Genomic DNA, 19,281 nt, shown 5'->3' with positions numbered 1-19,281 from the left:
GATCGATCCAACATCCAAGAACATAATCATAGAATCAACATTCAAGAGGAAAAATAACATCCATGTATCAACTTTCAACAACATAGAGGAAGATACTGAGAGAACACAGAGGGAGTTGAGGAAGCCACAAGTTCATCACAGAATAAAACATTCCATAACAAGGACTAGACACACAAGAACGGACACCACCTATAGTGCTATCCATTTTGTATGTTTCTGGAGTAGTGAATGCATCACCACACTAGTCTAACTTCATGCATGTATGCGTGCAATAATCAATCTCTTAATGTAATGGTATTATTGGTAAACTATCAATAACAGTATAATATGCATGCTGTAATAAGAGCTAGTACAATGAGATAATATAAACGAGCTATAAGAATTGCATGATAAGATTTTTGTTTAGGTGGAGGGGAAGGATAGCTAGTAGAGAGAATTATACATGATTGTAGCCAACTGCAGTAGAGGACCTCATCAGCGTGTGTATGTGAGAGGTGCTATATATTAATATATTAATGGTATAATATATATCTATATGTAATTATTGTATAGGTGGGCTATTAGATTAGTTGTAAATGATGTGTCAATCTTTATAGCTAGCGGTCGTTGATCACACTGTTAAAATTTCTCTGATTGATTGTATTTGTGGTGTAGTGTACATTGATAGTTAAATATTGTATGACTTTGCGATAAACATGAATGCCTTTAAATTTCAAACAGAGGGAGTATTTGGTAAAAAAAAATATCATGAATAACCAATAACTAATATTTTTTGTAGGCTTTTACCTCTCTAGTGGTAAGTTGGAGTACTTGAAAGGAATATCATAGATGCTTGATCCGTTCCAAAAATACAAGCAATTTTAGGAGTTTTAGCATACATTAAGTTGAAGTATAAAACATGGTTATAATTAAAGAGTTCAAAAAACAGATGGAGAAATACTTATAGTATGGTATAAATTTTAAATCATAAAAATGCTTATATTTTGAAACAGAGGGAGTGCTAGGATACCTGCGAGTACCAATTTATTCAAAACTGAAATCAGAAAAGAAAAATCCTACATTTGAAATAGGACTGGGAGTGGAAGCACAGGCTACAACACATGGAGGACTCCTTTCCCTTTTTTGCTTCCAATCTGAAAACATTCAGTTTATTGGTTATGGGCTGATCAATTGCATCAAATGTTAAATGTGGGAGAAGTATCCAATGTTTTGTCAAGTATGGTACAGTATTTATCATATAATATCACCTAGCTAGTAGCTAGCAGCACACTGATGGTTGACTGGTCAGTGCATGCTGTACAGTGGCAGTCTCTACTTGAAATACAGGTTGTGTGCCACATTTTCTTTGTGTACTTTTTTCTTTTAAAAAAGAATACTTCAATTTGATTCCCTTGACTTGCTAGTTTTGCATTGATTTGCCCCTCAAGATCAATTCGGAGGCTCAAGAGACAACCCAAGAATAGCAGTGTCACTCTGCATATAATGAATTTGACAGGATAGTTAAGGTGTAGTTGTTAAACTAAAAAGGTAGTTTCAGAATAGTAGTGCAGTACAAACGAAACTGAACCTTACATTCATGCATCCATATGTATATTGTTACATACTGTGAGCTAGAATTTAGCTAATAGCTTTATATTAATAAAAAAATTGACATCCAACCAAATTATGCAGCTATGCATGATTGTGCCAGCAAGAAAAGGAGATCTAGGATGCAAGGGGCACAGACTTTGGCTCTAGCTACTACTGCAGATACAGAGAAACATCCATTTTATATTGTGACCGAGTACTTAGTGACGATGGTTTAATTATTAAGCTGGGAGATGCAGAAAATTTTAAGTAATCTAGATCTGATTAACTAGCTAGACAGCCAATCACAGCATATGCATTGCCTGATCAAAGTTCTCTCTGTCTCCCTGACCACTGAATTGACAAGATCCACACAAATCGGTAGAACAATAGTTCATATTCAGGGATGGATAGTTATTTAGGTAGGATAGATATATATTTGTAAACGATTATATTGTATGTAAGAGCAGTTTCTGTTAGGATCTGGATGGTTATTAAATGACTCAGATCACCATCATCATGATCATCATATTAACTAACTGTTCAATGTGAGTTTATTATCCTGAAGATATACTTGTCTGAACTAAATCAACATGGTCCCAAATCATCTTTTGATACCACTGGCAGTGTAAATTACTAAGTGAAATGACTAGAAAACTCTGTTTAAGTACGATGTTAGTCCATGAATGCTTCTGCAATTAGGCAAGAGAATCATGACCAGTACAATATTTCCTACTAAACAATCAGAGCATCCTCTGCTAACAAGATGCCAGGGCTCACATGCATCTCAATTCTCAAACCAATGGCAACACTAATAAGTAAGCTAAGCCTCACATGCTTTCTCCTCTAAATCTGGCACTGTTTTGTCAGTGTGTTTGGTGTTAAAGCTTAGAGAATTTACAGCAGTCATGTGAACCAGGAGCCAATCACAATAGCAACAATCTGAGGACCAATGAGTGATTTGAGACTGAAAAGACTTCTCTTCCATTTTTCAGGATAGTTCAGGTTCAGTTCAGAGATAAAATTTGGATTTCAGATAGTCAGAAATTTGAGGATCGTTATCCATTCTGGAGAAGATAAGTCCAGTTAATGTGACAGTGCACAACTGCACACCCAAATCTGAGAGATGTAAGTTGTTTGTAGATCCAAATGAGTACACAGCAGAAACAATGGCATCCTGACAATGTTTTTGGTGTGCATGCAAGGTGCCAAACAGAATGTAGAACACAGTTAGATCTATCTGAACTAGCATGAAGGAAGAATCCGGATCTTGCCTGAGGGCCACCGCAACATGCTAATCATTGATCTTGATTACATTTCATGGCAATGGTCCATGGTAACCATTCAGGATATATGCATGCACAAGTTGTTCAGAGAGTTATTGACTTCATTTTTTTACAGTAGAGATTGTCATGTCACTGATCATCAGAAGGAAACTCAAACATAAAAACTTAATTGTCAGTCACAATTGTCATGGATGCATTGATGATGACAAAAACAATTCATGTCCAATCTTCTCACTGAAATGCAAACATGGGAGCAAGTTTCGTGGAGCAGTTAGGAACAATGTGCATCACCATTATAGCACGATAATTATTCAGCAAACTTTGCATGGCTAATGTCACTTTTGAAAGGAGCAGGGAAGTGACATTTCAGAGTCAAGATTCTCAAGCAAATGCAGAGAGTTTACAGCTAATTTGTCGATATCCCTGGAGGAAAAAAGTTTCTTCTCAAAGAAAAACAAAGATTGATCGAGTTCAGAGAGAAATCACAGGTGGATTAATTAGAAGAAGCACGCAGATGCAACAGATCAGCAAGAGATACGCCTGCTGTAGTTGGGACTTACTCCATCTGCGCTTCCTGCAGCAGCTGCATGATGTGATTATGACACTGTTTCCAAGCTGTTGTTTTTTGGAGGGACGCTGCATGCGTTGCTGAAATAATTGCGCAGTTAACAAACTGTTAACTAACAGATTGATCTGAAAATAAAACGAGGAAAACGTTGCATCCGATACACTACATTCATCAGTGCTCGCTCCATTTTAATATGGAAGGTGTTTTGGTTTTATAGATGCTGCTATATATTTTTTTATAGCATATTCAATTTATCTGATTTCTTTTAGTTATCTTAATATTCATTCCACTCAGGTCATTTCAATGCTCGCGCGCAAAGCAAGCACAAAAATTCTTATATTTCTAAACAAACTTGAAAATTATTTTAACTTGAATAAAACTAAAACACCATACATTTTAAATAGGGTAGAAAATAGTTCATAAAAATATTGGCGTTGATCAAGAAGTTTTAGCAAAAAAAGAGAAAAATCTGAGGTGATGAAAAATGGTTATAACGTGATGAAGAGATGGTTATGATTGATTTAGATAACTAAGTAGGTGAATAAATCCTTATATTGTGACATAATTTTTAAACTCTCCAGATATTTTGGGCCCCATCAGAACACTGGATTGAGAAAAACACAACAATATGAAAAACATAATAATAGAATGTCATACTCATTGGATTCCTATGGGATTTTAAAATACATTAAAGTTTTAATTAACGTTATCGTTTGATTAATACATAGGAAAAGCGCAGGATTCATAGACACGTAAAGAGAAAAACATGAGGTAAGACTTCATACTTTTTTTCCTCCAATATTACACTAGAATGGACCATTATAATGGAATTTCGTAGGAATGGATAGGAAACAATCAGTTGTTTCAAAATGTATGGTACGGTTTTTTGCTACATGATAAATTCATATATAATTACTACTCCCTTTCCTCCGATCCATTTCAAGTGCAGCAATGAGTTTTTGTGTGCAACGTTTGACCATCCGTCTTATTTAATTTTTTTAGATTAGTATTTTCATTGTTATTAGATGATAAAATATGAATAATATTTTATGCGTGACTTTTTTTTAATTTTTTTTGTAAATTTTCTAAATAAGATGGACGTACGGTCAAAAGTTGAACACGAAATTCCACAACCGCAGTTAAAATGGGATGGACGGAGTATGATTTTTCATTCGTTTTAAATGGGACCATGAACGGAGGGAGCAGGAGCAGTACATGAACATATATGCTGATCCGACATGGCATGATCTGACAGCTTGCTCGAGATACACTGCACATTAAGTACCTGCCACTTGTTGCATTGTCAGAGCCTATATCAGATCAGCTCAGGTTGGAGTTACCCTCATTTGGATTACATTTTAAGGTGTGTTAATCCGATGGGTGATTTGGTTTGTGGCCACTAACTGTTATCACAAATGCAGGAAAAATTGACTTGAAACTGGCTATAAATTGTGTTATCAAATGCAGGAAATATTGGCTAGAAACTGACAAATTAAGTGTGCTACTTGCAACAATTAAACAAAAAACCACCTTAAAAACTACTTCCTCCATTTCAGGTTATAAGATGTTTTGATTTTGGTCAAAGTCAAACTATTTTAAATTTGACCAAGTTTGTACGAAAATGTTGTAACATTTTCAACCCAAGACAAATTTATTATGAAAATATATTCAATTATTGATTTGATGAAACTAATTTAGTATTATAAATATTACTATATTTGTCTATAAACTTAGTCATTTGACTTTGACCAAAGTCAAAACGTATTATAAACCCAAAACATACAAACTTGGTAGGTGGGTGCGATCTAGTGAAAAACTTGAGAAATGAGCATATAGGTACAACAACTTAGCTAGTGCGTGCGTTTTGGTTAAAAGATCTATATTCCATACCATACTTTTTATGAAATATAAAAAAACCGCTACTCAGAACATCTCGAAAAGGATCTACATGTATTATATATTGCTTTCAATTGGTTAGTTATAATAATAAAATAATCTGTCAATTTAAAACCAAAAAATATATGATTATCAAAAGTAAGTGCATGACTAATCAACATATTCATTATCCCGGGTTATAAACATGGTGAAACACAAAAATGAATCCATGAGCCAACGATCTAGCAAAGCTTATAATACCAAGATTAATCAAATATATGTATTAGTGTTTTGGCCTAAAATGCACATGATTGTCAAATTCACGTACCGGTCTACTTATTTTTTAAGTTCTTGCACTAAATCGCACATACCTATCAAGTTCTTCTGTCATGGGTGCAATTTACTCTTAATTATGCTACGAACTAAATATGAACGTAAATTCAGTTCCTATGGAAAGGCATGCGATGCATCACAGGTCACAGCCATATTAATTCAGTGGCAGAAAATGCAGCTGCGAGACCGTCGTCAAAGAGGTGAATTGTTCTTTTGGGCTTTGAACTCTTTGGGCCTTTGTTGGGCTGGCTAGATTTTTTCTAATGGCCCATCTATTACGAAGTGCTCAAATTTTGCAGGAATAAGTTCACTTTAGGTCCCTCAGTTTGACATCGTATACAACGCGTTCTTCAACTCCTAAAACCAGTGCAAACTTGATTCCAAGGCGATTTGAATGGCAGTTTCGGTTGACGTGGCTGGTTTGACTGAGTCCTCGTCCCACGTGGCATTGACATGGCACTTTCAATCATAAAAATTAGTGTGCCCCACATGTAAGTGAATAGTGAGTGTCTGGCTAAAATAAAAGAATTACAGTGGGACCCACTCCATCACCTCCTTCTGCCCTCTTCTCTCCCTCCCTCCGCTCACTCCCATTGCTCATCGTCGCCGACGCCGGTGCATGCCACCGCATGGCACCACTACCGCCTGAGTAGGGGACGGAGGAGAGCGTGGTGGTGTTGAAGGGTGCTGCGAAAGAGCAGAGGTGCGTGCAGATAGATCATGTGGGAGAGTGCGAGGCGGTGGGGGTGGTAAATGGAGACGAAGCATGGTCGGCAGTTGCAGTCGACGGTGTTCGCGCGGTTAGGGCAACGGTAGTACCCCTGACGAATGGGGATGACCACCGCTTCCTCCAAAAGCTGCTACGGCCGCCACCGTTGTTTGGGTTGTCTGTGATGTCGCTGATGTTGAGGTAGTAGCGCCAGGATGGGGAGGTGGGGAACCATGGACGACGCTTCCACAGCGAGGAGGTGGCGCTCGAAGCTGAAGGAGTAGGAGCGCTTGAGGAGGAAGTCATTTTTGGGTTGATGGGGTTTTGGGCTTGCCGGAGTGATCTCCGCCGGCGTGACGGAGGGGTCGACACCGTGGGAAGGCTGGGGGATGGGGCGGAAGAAAGCCTCTTGGGCCTCTCCCCCGCATGCGCAGCAGCCCCTGCCCCCACCCCCACCCCCGATGTCGCCTTGCTCCTTCTTTGCCATTGATCTGCCTTCCCCGATCACATCGACCCAGGCCACCGCCTGCATCGCGTCAGAGTGTTGACGTGGCTCGAGCTTGGGGACTCCGTCCCCTGCTCTGTGGAAGCCACTATGCGGGTCAATTCCGGCAGCGCCGTAGCGGCAACCTTGTCTCCCACCAAGCAGGGGAAGGAGGCTGCAGGACAGGGGACGCGCAACAGGCCACACCGCGCGTAGCCGTAGTCCTGCACTGCGCGGTGGAGCAGCTCGGTGACTGGGTGGGGGTGGGGGGGGGGGGGGCGTGTTCCATCAGCTTCGCAGACAGGACGAAACGCTTCTGCTTGACAATTGTTCATCACCATGATTAAATATTAGTTATGGGTATAAATAGATGAGGGGTTGAGAATAGAAGGACATCGACTTTTTTGGTGAGATAAGTTAGAGTTTACTTCGAGGTTTCATTCCTAGTTAGTGAGTTGAGATATGAGTGCTTTACATGCACTCTGTAAACACATATTGATGCAATAAAGTTGATCTACTTTGAAAGGTTCTATGAATATTTGTTTTTCTGAATCCCGATGGTTTGACGAGAGGTGAATCGGCGGTCTAACTGGCGGGTAGTCTAACCGACAGCAGGCGATCGGTTAGACCGAAGGCGGCGAGCAGGCGGTAGACAAGGCGATGGTCAGACCAGTGGTGCACGGGCAGTCAGACTGGTGGTGGTACTGTGGTCAGACTAGAGTTGATCTTGACGGTCAGACCGGCTATGACGACAACTTCATGAGGTTTGAGCGTTATTTTATTTTCGCTAAATGTTTTTGGGTTTTTGGTTTTCCCTATCATTCACCCCTCTGGTAGGTTTGTTTGGTCTTATTCGATCCTACATCCACGCCCACCTCCACTGGCACGTGCCCCAATGGCACCTTCCCTGTCGCCGCTGCCCTCGCCACCACGGTACCCAGCACCACCCTGCACACCCCCGTCGACGCGCACCGACTGATATGTGGATCATAGTGCCACCCACTAACATGTAGGTCCCACTATTTTGTATCTTCTTGTTTGACTAAAGTATGGACCCCACATTTTATTTTAATTTTTTAGTTCTCAAATTTTCTACTTTTATTTTTTTGGATCAAACTGCCATGTAAGCGTGCCATATCAATGACACGTTGGATTAAGGCTTAATTAAAGGAGCCACGTCAGCCAAAACTGGGGACAATACTGTCGAGGGACCTCGTTTGTACTGGTTAGGTAAGTTCGGGGATGCGTTGTATCTAGTTTTGCGATCCATGGACAAATTTCGTACTCCGCGACAAATTGAGGAAACAAAAGTGAACTTATTTCCAATTTTGCAGGTTGGCCTTTTGCAGTTTCGTGCAGGACTGCAGGCCCATTTGGCTCGTATGATTTCTGTACTCTTCATATTTTGATGAGTGAGTTGCACATTAAACCACTTATTTTTGCCTATGTTACACTTTGAACTAGGGGTAAGATACTATTTTCACTTTGAACTAGATAAATTTACTCATGGTTTCACTTTGGGCTAGTCTTCTCCATCTCTCCCCTCTCTTTCTCCTGTCGCAGCTGCGCAAAGCTTGGTGAGTTTGTTAGCAAAGGCAGCACAGCGTGTGGTTACTAGCTTGAACCAGAAGTGCAAAGACCAGATTCAATCAGCCATAGAGACTAAGTGTACGTAAAACATAGTTACATAGCTGTACACTCAGTTACATAGCACGGACGCTGCCCCCTCCCTTCACGTGCCGGCACCATCACCGCCGTCCTCTCCCGATCCGCACATCGGCGCTAGAAGATGGAGAAGGAAGGAAGAAGATGGAAAGGAAGAGGATGGATGGAAAAGGTGAGGCAGTGGAATGGTTCTAATTTCGTAAAATTAGAGTGGCACAGTTTACGAATAGACGAATTGTAATGGCATTTTTTGAATAGCCACATTTGCAATGGCATGGATCAAATTAACCCAAGATTCATTGCGGTCTTGGTGATTCAATTGATACAGTATTTTGCCATCACAAGACAGAAGAATCTGGACAATGATCATGCTCCCTGGTAAAACTATTAGGGTTCAAATGAGTTTATCTGGTTAATTGCAACTTTATACTTGGTTATTATTCTTGAATTGCTGATACCGTGAAGAAAGAAGCTATGCAATGATCAAATACATTTCCATATAGCTATAAAAGGTGCACATTTTCTACATTATACTAATGACATATCTATCCATGAAGTACATCCATTATTTATTCTTATCAAACTTCTTGAAACGTTGAAAATCTTACCACCTGTCCAACTTATCAATTTCTTGCATCCAAGTCTCAAACCCCAGATGGAACATCATGAACCGAATTCTGAAAAGCTATTGTTTTTCTCTGCACCATTAGCATGTGGAGGTAGGAAAAGCCGAAATGCTATAGCCATAGCTTGTATGTACGTGTGTCTTATCACTCGCAAAGTGGCATCGCTTGGTATGCATGCACGCGGTGAGATCACGTAGCATACATATGTATGCATACTCCATGGTCCATCTTTTGACTTGTGAAGAACAACACATGCACATACAATAAAGAAATCATTTATTACATGTATCTACTCCATGTCTATTACATCTATTGTAAGATATGCTTAAATCTATAGAAATTTTAAATATCAATATCTCTTTTTTAGTAAGGAGTAAATATGAGAAAACATAAAAAAAAATACAAACATGGCTGCACTGGGCCATGATGCCCTTGTGCTCATCTCCTGTTAGCTGTACAAGTCAAGCGCTCCCCTTTTCCAACATGATGACATCAAGAAGGGGGTTAATAGAGATAGAAACATGTAAGTACAAAAATAATGGTACAAAGAAATGAATATCATTCAATACATGTAAGTACAAAAATAATGGTACCAAGAGGAAGGATGGGGCAGCAGCCGTCACAGCAGCCGCCAGGTTCTGCTACTCCTGCTGCCGCTCCCCACGCGCGCCGGAGTGCCGCAGGTTGTTGCCGTGACCGCGGGGTTCCGCTGCTGCTGCTCGGGCATCACCGCCACCGAGTTCCACTGCTGGGCCAGCCCATCTGCCGCCACTTTCCGGCGACAGCGCCGCCTCTCGGAGCCAAGTTGGCGAGCTTGGAGGAGAGGGAGCCAAGCCGGCGCCGCCATCCCCTCCATCCTTTCTCTGAGCGCCGGAGCCGGCACCGCCGCCCCATCCCTCCGCGCCCCAGCTCCTTCTGCGCGCCGAGTCGGCGCCACCGCCCGGCTCCCTCGGCACCCCTTCTCCTTCCATGTGCTGGAGCCCGCGCCGTCCCTCCCTTCGCATGTCTGCGCGGACGTCGCCACCGCCGTCGTTCGCGCCGCCACAGCTGAAGCCACCGCGCCGTCTCCTCCCTTCTCGCGTTGGCACCCGGTGGCGGCGACGGCTGAGCAGCAGCAGCGGAACCCCGCGATCACGGCGACGGCCGGCGGCACTCCGCTGTGCGTGGGGAGCAGCAGCGGGAGCAGCGGTACCTGGTAGCTGCCGCGACGGCCACTTGGCTCTGGGAGACAGCGCTGTCGCCGGAGAGCGGCGGCGGACGAGATGGCCCAGCACACCGATGCCGCGAAGAAGATGGAGAAGGAAGGAAGAAGACAGAAAGGAAGAGGATGGATGGAAAAGGTGATGGCAGTGGTATGGTTTTAATTTTATAAAATTGGAGTGGCATGGTTATGAATAGACGAATTGTAATGGCATTTTTCTGAATAGCCACATTTGCAATGGCATGCATCAAATTAACCAAAGAATCTTCGCTACTTTCTCAGCTTTTTTTTTCATTTGCTGCGCCAAAAACAAATTTGCCGACAAGTGTCATTAACTTTAGAAGTAGTAATTCAGGGGTAAAATTAAGACTACAAACTCTATTTCATTTCAAATTGGATGAGATGACAAGGGGATGATAAAAATGGTCTAAACTACACTCACAATATTAATAAAAGATATTTGAAGTTTTTTATGGAGCTGATATAACCAAATGGATTGCGTCACACACAAGACTTTGACAGCAGAAGTCCAAAACTCAGTTCAGGTGGTTGACATAATAACCTAGAAAATGAACCAAAGTCACACCAAAGAACATAATTCATAAAGAAAAAGAGAAGGTGGATAGTTCATCAAAGAAAAAGAGAAGATGTATCATCCTTCATAATTCATATCCTGCAAGTTCTTTCATCTGATGAACAGCTAGCTCGGCAATGGCTCTCCATTGATCTTGCATACTACTTCGTCATCAGGCACATAATTCACCAGGATCTCCTCGGGGGCTCTGCTCCTTGATGTATCCATGGCTGATGCTACCAATGCTCCCATCCGACTACATTCTTGGACCAAAAGATCCTCTAGCCTTACGCTCGGTCCATTTCAGACTGTCCAACTTCAGGACATTTTCAAGATTAACTTGCGATCCCTTGTTATCAGTTCTAATTTCTTCAGAGGCAGGAACACCGACATGCTTGAAGTTTGAAGATCCTAGATCATTTGTTGCATGCCTAATGAGATCAGGTGTGGTTTTCTTAGTAGCAGAGCTGCTACTTCCCTTCTCTGCAGCTGGTTTTGCAGAGTTTGAACCACCTTTGTTTGTTTGCAGGCCTTCCAATTGCCTCATTACTTCTTCTCTTGTAGGAACTTCTCGTGCAGTAATAACTCTTATTCTAAGATCTTCCGCACTAGGGATTCGACGTGCGATATCTTCCTGGTGAGCAAAATTCTTCCACTCGTTGCCGATCCACTCGAGTGAATGCCTCAGTTGATCCCTGCGGAATAGCACCATCTTCTTCTCCCCTGCAAATTCAGACAAGGGAAAGAACTCCATTGACATGGCAACAAGCTAAACACAAGCAAGAATTTGCATCATGGACTGTTAAATTTGAATCCATTAAGAAGGTAATCAACTGACAATTCACCTGGTAAGTAAGCTAGCAGCCTCCTTGCATCATTCACCTTCAGCACGATTCCCTCCCACCAACCATCATACAACCATCCATCAATGACGGTGCCAACACTGATCGTAGAGGGGTTCTCCCTCTCCGACATATTGTGGGGACGAATTCTTGTTCTTCCAGAGAGGCGTATGCGCAGCATGTCAGGATTAGCAGTTCTTGTCACAAGCAACCATTCCTGCAGGAGAACAATCAGTTTGTGTCAGCCTTCTCAACTCAAGGTAGGGATGCAAGTGGGTTACCCGTGAACCCACTTATAGGTCAAAATAAGCGAGTTCGCGGGTTAGTTTAGCCTATAAGTTTTCGCGGGTAGCCGCTTCTACCCTTAACTCAAGGTGAGCTTCAAGGACATGAGTGGGAGCTTGCCATCTGGTTACTATAAAAGATAGAGTTTCATTTTATATATAGCTCTACTGGTAGTATTCTACTAGAAGTTACTACATTATCTCTAACATATTATCAATAGTAGAAGTTACTATTGTATCTCTAACGATAGTGTTCCAGTATTATGAACCGTACAAGTCATCTCAAGTGTTAATTTATGAGCTCCACTATCAGTAGAGGAAAATATTCTACTATAGTAGTATAAATTGATATGGTCCAATGAATAAGAAAGAACAAAAGGTGTAGATTCATTCTACTACCAATAGAGGCCACCATAAAATTTGTCAACAACGAACTACATTTTCAGAAGTGGTACTGAAATTAGGTGACATACCTCTAGGTTTGCTCTTGGCGTTTCGGGATCTTGGAGGTGTTGGTACCTCACCTTGATGCGATCTCCGCGCCTCCTGATCACTGAACCGATGAACCAACAGCCCCTAATGCCACTGTCCTGGCTCAGGCATTCCACAAGGCAACCAGGAGAGAAGTACTGCTCAAGATACTTCTCCAGGGCAGAGTTTATCAGACCAGAAGCAGACTCTGTTGGTGCAGCATTGCATGCAAGGACATTGATTGTTGTGGCCTGAACATTGGTCTCATCACCTGCAGTGGGGTTCTCCACGGTCTGATGATGATGATGACCTCTGGCTGATGATCTTGGTGTGTTCTTGTTGCCTTCAGATGCATCGGGATGCCCGGTCACGGGTGGTGTGCCTGAGATTGTTCTAAATATCTCTTGTTCTGAATACCCTTGCAGTTGTGCAATGTCAAAGGTCTTGACATTGCTGTTATTGTCGATATGCCGGATGCATAGGTAAGGTTGCCTGTTGGTGTTGTTGGCAATTGCCTGAAACTTCTCAAAGTGTTCTTCATTCAGGACTGAAGCCAATCCATCTATGCATTCAACTCCGATGTCTTGCAAATTGTCGGAGAGGAGGATCTCTATATCATTAACACTTGGAGAAAGTTGAATACCGGCGGAGTTGAGTGTGCGGAACCATCGTATATGAACCATGTTGTTTGCATGGTTATCCTCATAGAGTTCTTCCACATAAGCAACAAGTTTGTTGCCATGTTGGACCAAGATGTAAACAAAATCGTGAACCTAAAAAGGGTCATGAACACAATGGATGTAAGCCAAGATTCAGTCCTCTAAGATTTTTTAAAAAAATGTGCGCTGATGATTGATAGGCATACCATGAATGTAAATCCCCTTCGCCAGAAGGATTTGTAGCTCTTCCCCTTTTTGGAATGTGATTCAGGACCTAACCATTTGAAGTCCCCTGAATCATTTCCAGCAATTGATGATGAAGAGTCCTGAATGAATAAAATGGAATTTCCTTATTAACTTCAATATATAGTGCTTTGACGGAAGCATTTCTCATGAAAAATAAAAATGATCAGAAATTAACTTAATGTACCTTTGTTGGGGAGATATTAGCAAGTTTAGCATCTTTGCCATCATTGTTACAAATTGCAACTTCATTAGATGTAACATCTGTAATGGATGATACACTATTAGTATCGGCGAAAGCCAAATAAGCAAAGATACGCAAGCTACTTTCCACGGTGGTGATTAGCTGATTAGGCCAAACATTAGCGCAGATAGTAAAAATTCTAAATGTTAATAATACGATGAACAAAAAGGAAATCAAACTGAACATGTCCTAAAAAGATTGTTAATATGAGGTAGCAAGGAACATTATCTCATTGAGGTATGAGGTATTGATTGCCCAATGATGAGGCCCATTCATTTTCCTAATGAAACAAAAGGAAGAAAGAACATAAGAATGACATATATGTGTGTGTCACTAATGCTAGAAAAGTGCATATCTCTTGATTAATTCAATTCATAGCTTTGTTCAAGAGCACGGAAATTAGATTAAAAAAACTGGATATTTGACTTATTAAAGAACAAAAGTGTAGAATCATTTAAGTGTAGTCCTATGACACTTTGGGTTTAATGACTGCGCATATCTGAAATATACAGATCTGGCAAGCCTTCATCTAAATTGCAAAAGCTTAAATCAAACCAACCCAAAGAAGTATATGCAAGGTCAAGTCCATACTAATAGCAAGTGGAAACAATATACTAAAAAGCAAGCAAGCTTTTTTATCATTCAACTCTATATGCATATCTTCACTATATATTGGAAAATTTTGCTCACAATATATACTACAAGCACGTTCATATTACAAAAATAGCATCCATTGCGTGACTGGCATATGGGGCCAGGGCCCTCTAACTATGTACTAGTACATAGGGGTTAAGATCCGCACGTCAGTAGCTCAAATATGTTTATAAATAAACTGACAGCGATAAAGGCATAAAGGAAATGTCTACCGAAGTAAGACCCTCTCCTTAAATACAATAAGAAACATATTAACTTTCAAAAAATATGTCCTTAAATGAATTCATATGGAGATCCTTTTTTAAGGGATATGTAGCTCCTTAGGTACATCCACAATGCAATTGTAAGTTGCTTAAAGTAGAAGTATAAAGCACCTTTTTTGCACTTTTTCCTGTGTGTGCATATATATCTCTAGAGATAGGGAATAAGCCATATTTAAGTTGGCCCTTACACATTGCTTTATACTATCCATAGCCACTAAAAGCTTTAATGGGTTTAACATTTCATCTTTTCATAAACAAATAAGAGTATAATCAAAGTAGCAAACAAATATCAATAAGCTAAGCATAGTAAACCAAGAAACTCTCACATCACTCACCGTAAATCTAACATAGGTGATAAAAAAAATCATTTTTCCCTCTCGTAGGCATGAAATTGCAGCACAGTGGATAACAAGATGGAATGGACTTATAAGTGCCTACCTGAGATGAGCATGTTGAGCCAGTGCACCACATCCTTCCTCGACTTCCACCTGAGTCGTTCAACTCTAACAACCGCAGCCACCTGCAGCTCCTTGAGGGACTGTAGGAATGGCTCATGCACCACATAAGTCACCCTCCTATTGCTACGGTGTGTTCCTACCACCGCCAACTCCCTCTCCCCACTACCAACGCCAGTGGCGCGACGGAGGTAGTAGTTCACAATGTCACGTTGCCCCTCATCACCTGGCACGGAATCTATCTCCAACCCAACCCACCTCCTTGTTGCTAGTACGGTGGTGTTTGCTCCAAACACAACATCTGAATGAGCCCTTCCACCCTCACGCCCCCGGTTGCGCCCGTTTCCATTCCTAGCCCCTCGGCCACGTGCATTCATCATCGTACTCGCTAGAGTAAAGAAAGAGAGGATTAGTAACCACCTTGCGCTCGAGACAGTGAAAGAAAGGTCAAGTGAGGGATTAAGCTTATAGTGGTAGGATACAAAGAATTTGTTTGAAAATACTCTAGATAACGTTGGAAATTCTCATAGCCGGACAATACAATGTTTGCTCTATGGGGTCTAGGGGATCTTATAGGAGGGGAATGAGCATGCTTTTTCATAGATGACCATAGAGTTTGCTGTAATTGCACAATTAGGTTTCTTTTATGTGGGCTGTGAAATGGCAGCTTCACCCTGTAGATTTTGAGGAATTATGCTCTAGGGGTTTCTCATTGGGATGTTGGGGCTGGTATGATCAGCCTAGTAAAGATCATTTTGTTTGGGCTAAAACTTAGTCAAGTTTCAAAAATTAAAATTGTACTCCCTATATAAATGTATGCCAAAGTCAGGGAAAGTTCTACGTAAGGAGAACAATCACCCTAAATAATCACCCAAGTTTTGTCGTACCTAAAATTTTGTTCAGTTACTACTTGGGATAGTTACTAATAAAAATTATTATGTTTTTTATGGCTTTCAACTAACCGCAGTTACCCTTTCCCATGGAAGCCAGTGGTCAATTGTTGATTGATAATTTTTATAATTTGTCTCAGGAAAGTGTATAAAAAGAAGTGTAAATTTCTTTAAATCTCATGATTAGAGATAATCATTTTTATTTTCATTGTGATAGAATTGGGTATTGATCCCATGAGTTTGATACAATAGGCATATTTTAGTACAGGTTATAGCCGAACGTTTGAATTGGATAAAAGTGTACAACGAGCAAAGGACTATTGTATTATTTTATTAGGGCCCTGTTTCACACAACTTCAGATCCAAGGTTTCTTGGACCTGGGTATCCGTAGCTCCACAAATCCATAGATCTAGATCTATGATTACGGGATAACACTTGAATGAATCATTTTGTTCCCATTTTAGAGTAAAAAATAATTTTGAAAACACTATAATTTAACATACTCTTCAAGTTCTGTGTGGATCTAAGATCTAGAGTTGTGCCTAATAGAACCATATTGAATATCGAACAACAACAAAAAAGACTATAAGAGATGAACCGATTAAAAGAAAATACCTTGTTTCCTCCTACGGTTATCCCACCCCATGGGGACGGCGGTGAGCGCTAGCACTATGGTTGGAGCAAGATCTGCAGGATTTAATTTAGGTGGTTAATCAGTGGATGTATTCTACGAGGAACTACCTTTGAAATTTGCTAGAGTTCCTCATCATCTATTTCCGAGAATAAATCAGGGTTATACTTACTTGAATCTAGGCTAGGCCCTCCTGCCTCCTTGCATAGTTTTGATGCCTTTTCTCCATCGTTTCCCATCTAGAATATTTTTGGGAATCACAAGGGTCTCTTGTATTCAACTATAGCGATTGTACGAGAACTTTTTTGGGTGAAGAGTTTTTTCCATAGGAAGTGACTATTTATAATCGTAGCCCATAGGTATTCGACCCCTTGAGTCGTTCTAGGTGCGGTGCTGTGCGGTGCCGGCTCCTAGTTTGGTTGCCAACTATGTCTACATCACACTCAATCAGACATCACGTGTATTTATTTGCTGGTATAGTTGGTTTATCTTGTGGAGTGGGATTTCTCATGAATAAGCTTAATCTCGATTTTGTTTGATTGTATCATACCTTAGTTTCCTACCATGTCTTAACATAAATTGTGCCTCGATTATTTTTTGTCTTAGGCTATAATCAATAAAAAAGTTTGGGTAATTTGATTCTAAATATTTTGACTATAGAATTATTGAATGAGGTCACATGGAACTTATATTCCATTAGACAAAATGAGAGGTGTAGTTAGAAAAGTAAGAGTGCTTCATAAAAGAATATGTAGAAATATTGAAGGGCTAGAATGAAAAAAATGATGGATTTAATACTAGCATAAGAAAATCCAAAAATAAAAGTGAAATGCCAAGGGAGATCACCTGAAATTTGGTATTCAATTATTATGTGGCTACATTTGGACGAGGGTGGTGTTCCATAGTTGAATTCACATGTACAATGCATGATATTTGTTTCTATCTTAAGCTTTCTTATCTCTTCATTTATTCTTAGGGATAGAATGAGTTGGAGGTGGAGTTGATGATGTGGAAGGATAAAGAATTGAGTCATGTATGGATAAATGCTTATGACACCTACTTTTGTTCTTGTCCTCTTTAATTATGTGATAGAATATGGTGGTACAGATCAAACATATGACGTGGAAAATTATATGGTGCAGCCATAAAAATACAAATGTACAACAAACGATAGTTGTTTACTTTCTTTTTGAGCAATCTTATCATTCACTCCAAGGGATGGAATACGACAGAATCACATAAAGCATACGATGTGGAAGGCCAAACTAAAAGACTTATCCATGCAAATGCCACAACATAATCAATGTTCTATGTTATCATTCACTCTTTTTATACCAGGATTTTTATCATTTCTCTTCAGCTATTCAAAGCAATATAGGTGCCGAAGTATCCTAGGCGATAAAACTAGCACTGCTATAGTGATATCGCAGTAATGATTATCATTTAGATAAAGATGAAGAAGTCTAGATGTAGGTGGCATATGTGGTTCTTGCTATATTTTCTTAAAAATATGTGTTATAGTAGGCATATAGTGGTAGAGAAACAAACAGAATTTGTACACTAGAGCTCAAAATTATGTTCTCTCTTTTTGTTGTGGAAAGTGAAAGTTTACTCTCTGTTTAAAAGATATAGAGTATATAACGGAGAAGTCTAGAATTTTCAGATGCATGGATGCTACCATATGTCATATGTACTAAAACAAGCAAATCACTATGAAACATAACATATCTATTTTTTTTCATCATTTATGTATTTTACACTAATACATTTTTCATTGTTTATAGCTCATTTTGGGGTGTGTTCTAGGTATGGTTTGATTATGTAAGAAATGTGCTTATTTTTTTGGAACAAGTGCCTTCATGCATGATACACTTTTGTTTTTTTATTGAATGCCATATTTTTCTTGGCACCATTATTCTTTTAGTTATATGTTTCTATCTCTATTAGCCCCTTCTTGTTGTCTCCAAGGTGGAAAAGTGGACTGCACGACTTGTAGAGCTAACAGGAGATGAGCACAGGGGCATCATGGCTCAATGCTGCCATGTTTGTTTGTTTTTTGATGTTTTCTCATATTTACTCCTTATTCAAAGAAACATTGATACTTAAAATTTCTACAGATTTAACCATATCCCACAAGTAATAGATGTGGAGTAGATACAACTACCATGTTTGTTTGTTTTTTGATGTTTTCTCATATTTACTCCTTATTCAAAGAAACATTGATACTTAAAATTTCTACAGATTTAACCATATCCCACAAGTAATAGATGTGGAGTAGATACATGTAATAAATGATTGCTCTATTGTATATGCATGTAATAAATGATTGCTCTATTATATATGCATGTATTGTTCTTCTCACAACTCAAAACATGGATACTGCAGCATGCGTGCACATCTATGGTAGGTGGTTTCACCCCGTGCATTCATACTAGAGAAACAAGTAAAATATGTACACTAGCACCTGAAAATTTGTTCTTCCTTTCTTGTGGAAAGTGAAAGTTTGCTCCCTGTTTAAAAGATATTGAGTATATAACGTAGAAGTATAGAATTTTCATATGCATGGATGCTACCATGTGTCATATGTACTAAACAAGCAAATCACTATGAATTGTAAGATGAAAAAAAACATGGTCCCTAACAAACCCATTGAGTGCTTCTCCTTTTCCAATTCTTTTTTGGTCGGTTTCATCTTGATGTTGTCAGGGTTTCTTTTTTTCCTCATTTTTAATGTCTTTTCTTCTTTTTTTGTCCTAT

General features: G+C 40.0%; 1 protein-coding gene across 2 annotated transcripts; it reads right to left on the bottom strand.

The window, feature by feature from the left end:
- Positions 1 to 10,727: 10,727 nt before the first annotated feature.
- LOC107276393 (uncharacterized) lies at positions 10,728 to 16,853 on the bottom strand. Of its 2 annotated transcripts, XM_015758345.3 has the most exons (8): positions 16,697 to 16,853; positions 16,509 to 16,580; positions 14,986 to 15,390; positions 13,574 to 13,650; positions 13,350 to 13,469; positions 12,487 to 13,257; positions 11,733 to 11,946; positions 10,728 to 11,610 (listed from the first exon to the last, which is right to left on the bottom strand). In XM_015758345.3, exons 1-8 carry the CDS (start codon positions 16,761 to 16,763, stop codon positions 11,144 to 11,146), a joined length of 2,193 nt encoding a protein of 730 aa, XP_015613831.1. In that variant the 5' UTR covers positions 16,764 to 16,853; the 3' UTR covers positions 10,728 to 11,143. The 2 variants fall into 2 exon arrangements, with proteins under 2 accessions (XP_015613831.1, XP_015613832.1); XM_015758346.3 differs by lacking the exons at positions 16,509 to 16,580; positions 16,697 to 16,853 and having other exon boundaries at positions 13,574 to 13,910; positions 14,986 to 15,121.
- Between the last annotated feature and the right edge of the window lie 2,428 nt (positions 16,854 to 19,281).

This window comes from Oryza sativa, chromosome 10, assembly GCF_034140825.1.
Source record: "Oryza sativa Japonica Group chromosome 10, ASM3414082v1".
In the NCBI taxonomy this organism is placed as follows: domain Eukaryota; kingdom Viridiplantae; phylum Streptophyta; class Magnoliopsida; order Poales; family Poaceae; genus Oryza; species Oryza sativa.
This window is presented reverse-complemented; position numbering and strand designations above follow the sequence as displayed.